The 12,454-nt window shown below is 37.5% G+C and overlaps 1 protein-coding gene across 1 annotated transcript; it reads right to left on the bottom strand.

Moving 5' to 3' along the window:
* Positions 1 to 972: 972 nt before the first annotated feature.
* On the bottom strand, positions 973 to 4,604 carry LOC130466717 (probable GTP-binding protein OBGM, mitochondrial). The gene is made up of 5 exons (XM_056835325.1): positions 4,405 to 4,604; positions 2,810 to 2,912; positions 1,549 to 1,797; positions 1,249 to 1,311; positions 973 to 1,149 (listed from the first exon to the last, which is right to left on the bottom strand). Exons 3-5 carry the CDS (start codon positions 1,624 to 1,626, stop codon positions 973 to 975), a joined length of 318 nt encoding a protein of 105 aa, XP_056691303.1. The 5' UTR covers positions 1,627 to 1,797; positions 2,810 to 2,912; positions 4,405 to 4,604.
* Positions 4,605 to 12,454: the final 7,850 nt, after the last annotated feature.

A 12,454-nucleotide genomic window follows, 5' to 3' on the forward strand; every position in this document is an offset into this window, starting at 1 on the left:
ACTATATCAAATATATAATTTTTACAGTCTGATAATAATCTTAATCATATATTGCGCATTGAGCTAACACAGTTTAATAGAAAATTGAGTTAAACCATTAATTAAGTGATTAGAAGCTAGCTACAAGCGCAAACTTAGTCAAATTTGACAAAATACAGTTTAGTGCAATGAAGTCGGACTACTGATATAAGAAGAAGAAGAAGAAGAAGAAGAAACACCAGAGATAGCGCAAGTGAGGAGAGGAAGTGGAATAGAAGAATTTTATAATTCAAACTTATCAAACACTAAAAAATAATATGAATACAAAGTACATTATTTAAAACACAAAAAAATTGCAATAGGGTATTAAAATAAACCTATGATAAGAAAATATGTTATGCTGAAATCTTGGATTATAGTATATAGCTTAAGATTGGTCTCTATATAAGATTGTAAAGGGATGAGATGAGAACAAAATAGACAAGTCTTTGGGTTTTGACTACAAAGTATTCAGTGAGCAGATAAAACCAACACATAAACTGGACGACAAAATAATAAGCGAGAGAATAAGTGAAGCTTTCGAGGTGAAAGAACGTCGTGGTGAGTGTAAGTGTATCTCACCTTTATGTGTTTGGAAGGGAGCAAAATTTGGTGTCTTGTCTTTGTGTTTACTTGGATTTGGTGTCTCGTCTTGTCTTCTGTATCCTTTGTAGCTGCTGAGTAAGTTAATTTGCTCATTCAGCTTATCAAAAGAAAGAAAATACGTCTTTGGATGATGAGGTATGGTGTTTGCCACACATCACAAAGAATGGACAGTCTTACAAGAAGCTGAAGGGAAAGGAATCAAGTATGTGAAGTGTACCATGCTGCAGATGCAATTCACTTAAACAAGTGAGAAAAAACCTTCTCTTATCAGGAGCTTACATTGTATCAGATCTAATGATGCATGATGATCTCACTAAATTGTTGTTGGTTTAAACACTTTTCCTCAACCTAATCCATATCCGGCTCCCACAAACTAAAAGTGGATAGCTGATCAGATGCAAGGAGATCAGAAGTAAAAATACCTGGAAGATCCCAAGGGTGAATCACAGAAGATGACTTCTCCACTATTGAAGGGATTTCACTCTCCACAAAATAGATAGCAGTAGAAACAGGAACTTGCACAACCTGTGAAACAAGACTTGAGCAATCAATCAACCACAACACAAACATACAAATACTAATAAACAACTATGACCAATAACTAAAGGGCTAAAATATTATAACCTTGTCTTCTCCACGGCTGCCGATCTTATTCTTTGAAGTACCATGCCCACCCCATCGTCCATTCTGCAAATTAGCCACAAGGATATCATCTATAATGAATGAATTAATTGTTCCATGACCTAAAATACAGCAATAGCAGATACATAGAATACGATGTTAATCACATCACCGCCTTTTCACCTGTAAAATAAGGGGAATATAGATTGTGTTATCGGTAAAACTATGATTCCTATTAGAAGGTGATCACCATTAAAAGTGAAATCACTAATCATTCTGAAATCAAGTTAGAGTCAAACCCACCATCAGGCTTGCCATACCGATCAGTTCAACTACGTCACAAACTTCCATTCCCACTTCCACTGTCACCTCCCTTAACATGCAATCTAAACCGGTCAGCCATTCTACGCTCTTGAAATAAAATTATAGTAAATTAGAATGAAAGAGGAGAACGAAGGTCAGAAGATTTTGCTCACCTAAGCTAGTTAAAGAAATCACACCTTGATAGGTAAAATGGATGATTGGATTCAAGAAACTAGCAATACCAGCAAACTGAAAGGATCCTAACAACAAAACAAACTCAATATGAAATCTGAGCCTGAGAGAGTTTCTTCATAGCCATAATATAATGATGTAGTGCTTCATGTTATATGTGAATGAATAAATTAAACAAGTCCCTGTTGGTATCCTTGCGATATACTTCATATGAAGTATTGAGCATCCGGAAGAAAAACAAAAACCTTGAGAAAAATACATTTGACATAGAAAAGGAAAAAGAATTTCAAACATAATAGGGAAAGACATCGAGCAAGCTCTGTTTTCAATCTAGGAAAGCCTCCAAGCAGTACTCATCTCCAAATGATTCAAATTTACAGCAAAGCGCAAACAAGAACATAAGAATAAAGATAACAATACTATTTTAAATATGATCTGAGAATCCAACAAGCAGCTTATATGTGGAAAAGAAACACGAAGCACATAAGACAGTTAAATATCATACGATTTAACTACTAGAGCTAAGCCTTGCATTATTCCACAGATTCCTCCAAGCTTTTTGCCACTGGACACATTAGTCCTCAAAAACCTATTCATGCAATTAACTCCTAAGCAAGCTAAATCAACAAACAACAACATCAGGTAAAGATGTTCTTTCTTAAGCTAAATTTCATTTTAGGATCTTCTTACACTTAAACGTCACAACTCACAACATAAATATATAGCAAATCTTATATTTTAACAAGTTTTGAAACACAGGAATGGACCTCCTGAGCTTGTTCATTTAAATTCAATTTCATATGCATATAACAAATAGAATTATATCACCAATTAACTCAGCTAAGAGGGGTTTATAGATCAGTGAAATGCACACTGAAGGGAAGAATTTTATACTTTGTCAACGACTCAACGTCGAAAAGCCTATCACCACATTCATCTACATTACATCCATCTAAAGCAGGCACTACTCTAGCCACACATCACACGCTAATCACCCTTATTGGCAGCCAATTCTTCTTAGATAAGTAAAAGAAACAATCTGCAAGTTTCTCAAACAACAAGAAACTACCTTATGATTGTAGCCTTTTGCCGAACGAGACAGATTGGTACTATCTTCTGTTGTCAGCGCCTTTTAAGATTTTCTCATATTCAGCCTTTTCTATTGAAGTAACCTGAGTATGATAGGAAAAATATAAGTTATATATCAAGCAACCATGGAAACGGAAAACAAACACATAGCAGAGAGACTATCAACTGCCTATATTAGTAAGAAGCAACAATGGGAACACAAATACGTAGCAGTGTTATTATCGACTGCCTATAATGCAGCAACAACGGAAACACTTCCAGAATACAAACACATAGCAGATCTACTATCGACTACTCATAACAGTAAGCAGCAACCAAGGAAATTAAAACAGATCCAATGGTATTAACCTACACTTGTCCCCACATCTCAATCATACATATTTCAAGTTATATTTTCATTTTCATAATGAGCCAAAAAAGAAGATAACTCCAGGGGAAAGGATGAGAAAAGAAGATAGCCTCACTGTATCACATGTATATGCTTGTCAGTACAGAGTCCATATGATAGATTACAATCGGAAAAAGTCATAAACTGCAAAATTACATAAACAGAATGCCAAAGAACAAAACTTTGATCTGACAACAGCTGAAAAATAGACACAAGAAAAGGTTTAACTGAACTTCAAAGACAGTGTTCGAACTTTTTTTTTTAAGGGAATGACAGTGTTTGAACTTAGCAATGCCAAAATTTCTTCCTGGCACATTTCAACAGAAAAACACAGTAGCAAACAACTAAACTCAAATCATACAACACATTTGAACCAATTAGATCAAAATGGACATGGAATTGCATCTCAACAATGAACACATATTATTGGCCACTGCCACAACAATAGACTATCAGATCAGGTCGAAGAAGACAAATTAAAATCAACAAAGGTCAATGTTGTAAAAAAAAGAAAAGAAAAGAAGGAAGACAGGGCTCTATGCTGAAACTCTCAACCCCGAGCTCTATGCTTTTTTTCCTAAAAGATAAAAGACGAGTATGTTTTCTTACCGTAATAGAATCATACAATTAATCTAGGTTTACACATGTTGAAGCCATATTATTGTTTTTCAAAGGGAAAATACAATAGATAATGTAATTTGGAGAAAACATAAGAACTTATTCAGTCTATCAACTGCAATACTCTTTCTCATTCGACTCTTTTTTTTAATCTTACTGGGAAAAGGAGAAGAGGAACAGAACAAGCATTCTGCAGTCTGTACAACAAAAGCATTTTCCCAGAAACATATTGCTGATCAAAATGTCCCCGTGTAGAACAAGTATGTAAACATGACAAGGTGGAAATCATATTTTCCCGTGAAACTGGAAAAATCCTAACCCACAATTGCAATTACATGAACATTTAAACACAAAATTTCAGGAATTGAAATTTCACAAATTCAGGGGGGGAAAACCCAACTTCGTAGGAGAAATTGAAGTTGAAAAATTCAGAAGAAAAAAACCCCAATCTTGTAGCAGAAATTACAAATTGAAATCGAAAATCGAATAAACCCATAAGGTATTCAGAAATTCAAAAAATAAAATTAAAGAGAAGAAGAGAATGAAGAGAGTGTTGAGAAAAAAAAAACCTAAATTTGTAGTTCGCTAGCAACGATGGTGAGGTCGCCGATGGTACGGTAGTTCTCCGGTGGTAGTGCAATTCGCCGGTGGTGGTGAGTTCGTCCATGAGTTCGCCAATGGTTGTCTTTCCTGAAACCTAGCTCTTGAATCTAAGGAAGAAGAAAGAGGCAAACACAATAGGGTGAATTTTGGTTTAGCAGTTTAGCGAAGGTTTGGGGGGCAAATGAATGAAAGTGGAGACCCGTTGGATTAAACGACGGGTCTTTCCGCATTTTACTTTTTTTTTTAATTATTATTTTACTTTAATTTGTATGGGAGGTGGGTCATATGATATATAAGAGACCCATTTTGTTAAATCAAGGGTCTCTGGTGTTTTTCATTTTTTTTTCACGTAAAAAAAGGACCTTTTTTATACATTAGAGACCCATTAATTCAGATGACGGGTCTCTTTATTTTTCCCTCTAATTTTAAGTGGGCCCTTTAACTCATAAGAGACCCGTTATATATAATATTAGATCTCTCATATTAAAAAGACCCGTTATGTCGATCAACGGGTCTTTTGCTAAGGGTCTCTTTGCCCATTTTTGTAGTAGTGACAAGTTGTACAAGGCCACTCGGAGAGCTAGAAACTGTGAAATGCATGGCCGTGCTCGGATGAATCATAGGCTATGATTATCTGTTTATTTGATCAGTTGAACTCTGAAACCGAGGAACACCTCTGGACATAATAAGGATGACAACTCTTACCTTATGTTCAAGAGCAAGCATCGAGCGACAAAGGAATTAGGAAATGCACACTTGTCCCTAAGGACTAGTGGGAGACTGATGGAAATAATGCCCTTGGTCCAAATGTTAAGTCTAATAAGTGCGGTTCAGTATTAATTAACAAGTTAATAATTCAGTGAGATCAAGTGAGCTGAATGCCTAGCTAGAGGCTGAAGGAAATAATGCCCTTGGTCCAAGTATGCATTCAATGTTAAGTCTAATAAATGCGGTTCAGTATTAATTAACAAGTTAATAATTCAGTGAGATCAAGTGAGCTGAATGCCTAGCTAGAGGTCGCTTCAGTTCAAGTGGAATTAATGATATTAATCCACAGCTTACTCTTGACTGAACCCGTAGGGTCACACAAATAGTACGTAAACGGATCAAGTATTTAATGGCATTAGATACTCCATCTATGGATATTCGGAATCGACGGATCTTGGTTTCAGTGGGAGCTGAGATCGTCACAGGCAAGAAATGAATACTCCGGAAACGATGATATTGCCGGAAACGGAAATATGGATCGTATCGGAAATATAAATATTATCCAAGTCGTAGATGTTGCCGGAAACGGAAACATGGTACGTATCGGAAAATATTATCGGAAATGGAAATATTGCCAGAATCGGAAATATTGCCGGAAACGGAAATATTGTCAGAATCGGAAATATTATCGGAATCGGAAAATAATTCCGGAAACGGAAATATTAAATATTTGTTCGAAACGGAAATTAATTCCGGAATCGGAAATATTAAATATTGTTCGTATCGGAAATGAATTCCGGAATCGGGAATTTAATCGGAAGCGTATCGTACGAATCAGCATCGGACGAGGCCCGCTAGACGAAGGCCCAGCACGAAGCCAGGCCGTCGCCCAGCGAGCCAACGCGCACCAGCGCACGCCAAGCCTCGACCAGGCCCAGCGCAAGGCCAGGCCCAGCCAAGGCCTTGGGTGCGCGCGCGGAGCATAGCGTGGGCCGAGCGCTGTGCGCCTAGCGTGGGCCGCAAGGCTTGCGCGGGTGTACGATGCTCGTGCATTGCTTGTGCGGGAATCCTGAAGCAATCAGAATTCAAAGTGTGATTAAATCCTAAAACTATTAGATAATGATTATTTAATTAGAGTCCTAGTAAGGTTATAATTAAATAAATTAGTATCCTAATAGGATTCCAAAACCCTTTCCATAACTCTATAAATAAGTGCCTAGGGTCACATATTTTCATAGATTATTCAAGTATTCAAAGTGAGTTTTTGAGAGAAAATTCAGACACATTTCGTACCTAAGAGTGCCGAAATTCTTTAGTACCTTAAGGGCAATTCTAGTTGGTTAATCTTAAGGCGGATCCGGACGTGCTGTGGACTATCTACGGAGGGACGACACTTGGCGTCCTAAAGACTTGTTCTTGTTCGGTTCGGGCGCAGCTAGGGAAGGCACGCAACAAAGAGTATGCATCTAAACTATGCTATATGATTATGTGTAAATAATATGTATTCCTGGCTAAATGGTTTTTCCGCATGATTTATGAATTGTCATATGTATCATAACCTAACAGTGGTATCACGAGCCTCTTATTATTTTCATAATCTAAATTGCATGAACATGGTTAAATATTACAAATTTGCAAGAATTAAAAGGGGTGATTAATTTTCGTAATTGTTAATTAATTGCAAATTGCGTTTATTTAATTATACGTACGCAGTTTTTCGGCAGTTTCTTCGTTACTCATCCAAATTGAGTGATTTTTGTGTCAATTTCGCATATAAAAGGCATTCTAAAATTTTGACAAAAATATTATTTTTCTGCCGAACCCAGAATTCTCAAATTCGAAGCCTAACTATGACTTTTCGAAGGTTTTAGTTTTTCGAATGCAAAATTTCGTAAATTTAAGATGTTAAATTAAATATTTGCGATTCTTGTTGATAAATCTTGAATTTTTGATTGACCTACTGTATATGTTTAACAAGTTTGAATGCCTAGCCTTGTTAATTATGCAATCTAATTTGTAATTATGATTAATTTGTTGAAAATTAGAATAATTTAGAATTAATTTGATTTTCATAATTAATTATAATTTAATTAGAAACCTATGATTAAAAACCACCATAAAAATTATAAATTTATGATAAATTTTAAATTTTTATGACCTAGGCTTGAATCCATAATAATCGGAAATCAATTGAATAATAACTTTTCGATTTTTCGCCCTAAAATTATGAAATTAATATTATTTATTAATTTGTCATTAATTTTAAATATAAATTTTAAATTTTTATGCGATTCGTTCATATAACTTGCACGCACAAAGAAATGGACGCTTCGTGTTACCCTTAAGGGGTGTTGTATAGTGCGGGCATGCGACGACGAGCAAGGGAGCTCGTCGCCCGTGCGGCACGAATGCAATGAGCAGGGGCATAGTGCACGAGCACAAGGCAGCAGCCCTGCCTTGTGTCGTGGGCCACGAGCTATGAATGAATGGGCATGGGCGAAAGGCAAGGCATGGCAGTCGCGTGTGGGCAGCAAGCGAGCTGCGCCACAACGCGCACAGCCTCGCGCAAGCGCGCGCAGCCTCGCGCGCAGCGAGCGCAAGCTCGCGTGCCACGAGCGCTGCGCCCAGCGTTGATCGCGCGCAATTGCTCGCGCACAGCGAGCGATGGCTCGCGTGCATCAAGCGCTGGAGCGCGCGCAGCAAGCGCTGGCGAGCGCGCACAGCGAGCGATGGCTCGCGTGCGTCGAGCGCTGGCGCGCGCGCAGCGAGCACCTCTTGTGCGATGGCTTGCGATGGAAGATGCAGCAGCTATGCGACGAGCGCATGGGCTGCGCGCACATGGCCAGCGATGGCTGTGTGCGTGCGGCCCATGGGCGTGCGATGCGTAGGGTGTTTGCGTTGGGATTAGATCGTTTTGAATGTTTAATTTGAAATTTTCAGTTTACGTAATTTTAATTAATTTTAAAATTAATAATTTAAATTATTTTCTTGGATTTTAATTTTGAATATTGTAATTATAATAAATTTTATTTATTCTAATTATTTTACTAAAATTAAAATCATGAATTAATTTAAATACGACTGAAATTAAATTAAACTTTTTGGATTCAATTATAAATTCATATGAGCTTTAAATTTTAATTAAATTTGTATGTTTCCGGTTAGACTAGAAATACATTTTTATGTTTAAAATTAGTAAAGCATACGAATTTATTGGTTTAAGTGGGAGCCCTTTTAGTCATAAACTCTTGATTAGGTCTACAAATCCTTAAGGTTAAAACAACTTGATTAGAATTAATAAGGACTGAATAATTGGTAGATTATTGGTGCCCTTGATTAATTGCTGTAAATGTTTACGTGATGCATAATGTGTTTTACTAACCAGCTATGTGGGCCATTCATGATAATGAATGGGTGAATGGTATATATCGTATATGTACTGTTTTGCAGGTTATGGAGTGACTAGTATGGCCCAAATAGGATAGAAAATATGGTCTGCGCACCATTAATTTGAATGTAATTGGTCTAAAGTACCAAAATTATTTTTCAATTCAAATATGGTCTGCGTACCATCAAATAGTTGTAATTAGTTATAGCTTATCCTATTTGAAGAAAATGGTGCCTCCCACGGAGATTTTCAAGACGGACTTTGAAGTCAAAGCTTCAAGATGAAGTCGGGCCATACTAGATCACATTTATCTTATGCATGTTTTAAGTTATTTATTGCTTTAAATATGTCTTAATTATGCATAAGATTGTGGCTTGATTATGTTGCATGATTAAGGATTTTAGTTCACTTAAAATCTAACCAACATAGTAAGAGCCTTAAGTTCCAAACTTAAAAATTGAGTTAAAAGGTGCCATGCCAAAATATACACTTGCTTGGATATCCTTTACATCAATCTAGTAATAGTTTTCGCTCAGCGAGGTGTTACTTATTGGTCCTAAAGGGGCAAGGTACACAAATAATTGTGAGTACATGTTAGTTTTGGTAAAACTCAACGATATAAGTAAGGAGTCCTTTTATGTCGTGGCAAAATCGATAGGTTTACCTAATAAGTTCTTAGACGTACCTATCAACCAAGAATAGTTTCTAGACTATTAGCAAAAGGCTTTTGCTTACCTAAGATGTTCTAGGATTAAGTCGACAAACTGTGCTTAGTTCTTCAATGATTTTAGGATCTTGGAATCATTTTATTCACACCTGCCGGAACACATAACTTGAATAAAATGCTTAATAAACATTGAATTATGCATGTATGCTAGAATTTAAGTTTATTAAGAGAAACTGTGAATGGTTATTTATTTGTTTATTCTTTTCAATTGTAGTTTTTAATATGGCAAACAACAATTCATTCAACATTCGATCAATTCTCGAAAAAGAGAAGTTGAACGGGAAAAACTTCCTTGACTGGCAAAGGAACTTGCAAATAGTTCTTATGCAGGAAGAAAAGGAGTATGTCCTAGATGAGGCAATGCCCGAAGCCGCAGGCGACGGGGTCACTCAGGCAGCCCTCAATCATTGGATTGATGCCAACAAGGATGTGAAATGTCTAATGCTCGCCACCATGAGTGCGGATCTGCAGAAAACGTTCATTAACTCAGATGCTTTCACAATCATCAGTGAGTTGAAGAACATGTTCCAAGATCTGGCTCGAGTCGAAAGATTCGAGACTCATAGGCAAATTCTTGAGACCAAGCTTAAGAAAGGCGAGCCCGTAAGTCCACATGTTCTCAAAATGATTGGACTCATTGAGAATATGAGTCGGCTGGATCAGCAATTTTCTCAGGAAATGGCTATAGACACCATCCTCCATTCTCTTCATAGCGGGTATGATCAGTTCAAACTGAACTACAGTATGAATAGTCTGGACAAAACGCTCACTGAGCTTCACGGTATGCTGAAGACCGCTGAAAAGACGCTCAAAAGTGATAAGCAGGATGTGCTTATGGTGCGTGGGGGCAAGTTCAAGAAATCTGGAAAGAAGAGGAATGCTAAGAAAGGTGGCGACAAGGCCAGCCCAACTAAGCAAACTGGCGCCAAATCTGTAAAGAGGAATGTCAGTCAACCCACTTCTGAATCCGAATGCTTCTAATGCAAGAAGAAGGGGCATTGGAAGAGAGATTGCTTGAAGCTAAAGGAAGATCAGAAGAACGGAACAGTCGTTCCATCTTCAGGTATTTTCGTTATAGACTGTATACTTGCTAATTCAACTTCTTGGGTATTAGATACAGGTTGTGGCTCACACCTATGTTCCAATCCACAGGGACTAAGAAGAAGTAGAAAGTTAAGCAAGGGTGAAGTCGACCTACGAGTGGGAAATGGAGCACGGATTGCTGCATTAGCTGTAGGAACTTACTATTTGTCGTTGCCCTCCGGGCTAGTTTTGGAACTGGAAGAATGTTTCCATGTTCCAAGTCTTACTAAAAACATCATTTCAGTTTCTTGCTTAGATGCTAAGGGATTTTCCTTTTTAATAAAAGACAATAGTTGTTCGTTTTATTTTAAAGAGATGTTTTATGGATCTGCTAGATTAGTCAATGGACTTTATTTATTAGATCACGACAAACAAGTATATAACATAAATACCAAAAAGGCCAAAAAGGATGATTCAGATCTCACCTATCTGTGGCATTGTCGATTAGGCCATATAAACTTGAAACGCTTAGAAAGACTTCAAAAGGAAGGAATTCTAGAACCATTTGACTTAGAGGATTATGGTAAATGCGAATCATGTTTACTTGGCAAAATGACAAAGCAACCTTTCTCTAAAGTTGGAGAAAGAGCAAATGAACTATTGGGTTTAATCCATACAGATGTATGTGGACCAATGAGTACAAATGCTAGAGGTGGTTTCAGCTACTTTATCACTTTCACTGATGACTTCAGTAGGTATGGTTATGTCTACCTAATGAAGCATAAGCATGAATCCTTTGACAAATTCAAGGAATTTCAGAGTGAAGTAGAGAATCAATTAGGCAAGAAGATTAAGGCACTGCGGTCTGATAGAGGCGGTGGATATCTGAGCTATGAATTTGATGACCATCTGAAAGAATGTGGAATTCTATCAGAATTAACTCCTCCAGGAACACCACAATGGAACGGTGTGTCGGAACGGAGGAACAGAACCTTGCTAGACATGGTCAGGTCAATGATGGGTCAGGCCGAACTTCCATTAGAATTTTGGGGACATGCACTAAATACAGCTGCACTCACTATAAATAGAGCTCCGTCTAAAGCTGTCGAAAAGACTCCATACGAATTATGGTTTGGAAAGCCTCCAAATGTGTCTTTTCTTAAGATTTGGGGATGTGAAGTATACGTCAAACGATTAATTTCAGACAAACTTCATCCAAAATCTGACAAATGTATCCTTGTGGGCTATCCAAAGGAAACAAAGGGGTATTACTTCTACAATACATCTAAGAACAAAGTGTTTGTTGCTCGAGATGGTGTCTTTTTGGAGAAAGATCACATTTCCAAAATGACAAGTGGGAGAAAAGTAGACCTCGAAGAAATTCGAGTCGAACAACAAACTCTAGAGAATGCTCAAGATGACATTCAGGATGAAACTCAGAGATCTTTAGAAGAATCTGGTGAGAATCATGGTCAATCTAGAAATGTTGCCCCGCGTAGATCGCAAAGATATGGATCTCAACCGGAAAGGTACTTAGGTATTTTAACAAACGAGAGCTATGACGTTCTATTACTTGAAAGTGATGAACCTGCGACTTACAAACAAGCTATGACGAGCCCTAGCTCCAAGCAATGGCAGGAAGCCATGCAATCTGAATTAGACTCCATGTCTGAAAACCAAGTATGGGATTTGGTCGATTTGCCAGATGGCTACCAAGCCATTGGAAGCAAATGGGTTTTCAAACTGAAAAAGGACAAGGATGGGAAACTTGAAGTTTTCAAAGCTAGATTGGTTGTAAAAGGTTACAGGCAAGTCCACGGTGTGGATTACGATGAAACCTTTTCACCAGTTGCAATGCTAAAATCTATTCGGATAATGTTAGCAATCGCTGCATATTACGATTACGAAATATGGCAGATGGATGTCAAAACTGCTTTCTTAAACGGTGTTTTAACAGAAACTGTGTTTATGACACAGCCTGAAGGTTTTGAGGATCCAAAGAATGCTAAAAAGGTATGCAAGCTAAGGAAGTCAATCTACGGATTGAAGCAGGCATCCAGGAGCTGGAATATACGTTTTGATGAAGCAGTCAGTGACTTTGGTTTCATCAAGAACGCAGACGAATCTTGTGTATACAAGAAGGTCAGTGGGAGCAAAATTTCTTTCCTAG

Source organism: Spinacia oleracea, chromosome 2 (genome assembly GCF_020520425.1).
Source record: "Spinacia oleracea cultivar Varoflay chromosome 2, BTI_SOV_V1, whole genome shotgun sequence".
NCBI classification, from domain to species: Eukaryota; Viridiplantae; Streptophyta; class Magnoliopsida; order Caryophyllales; family Amaranthaceae; genus Spinacia; species Spinacia oleracea.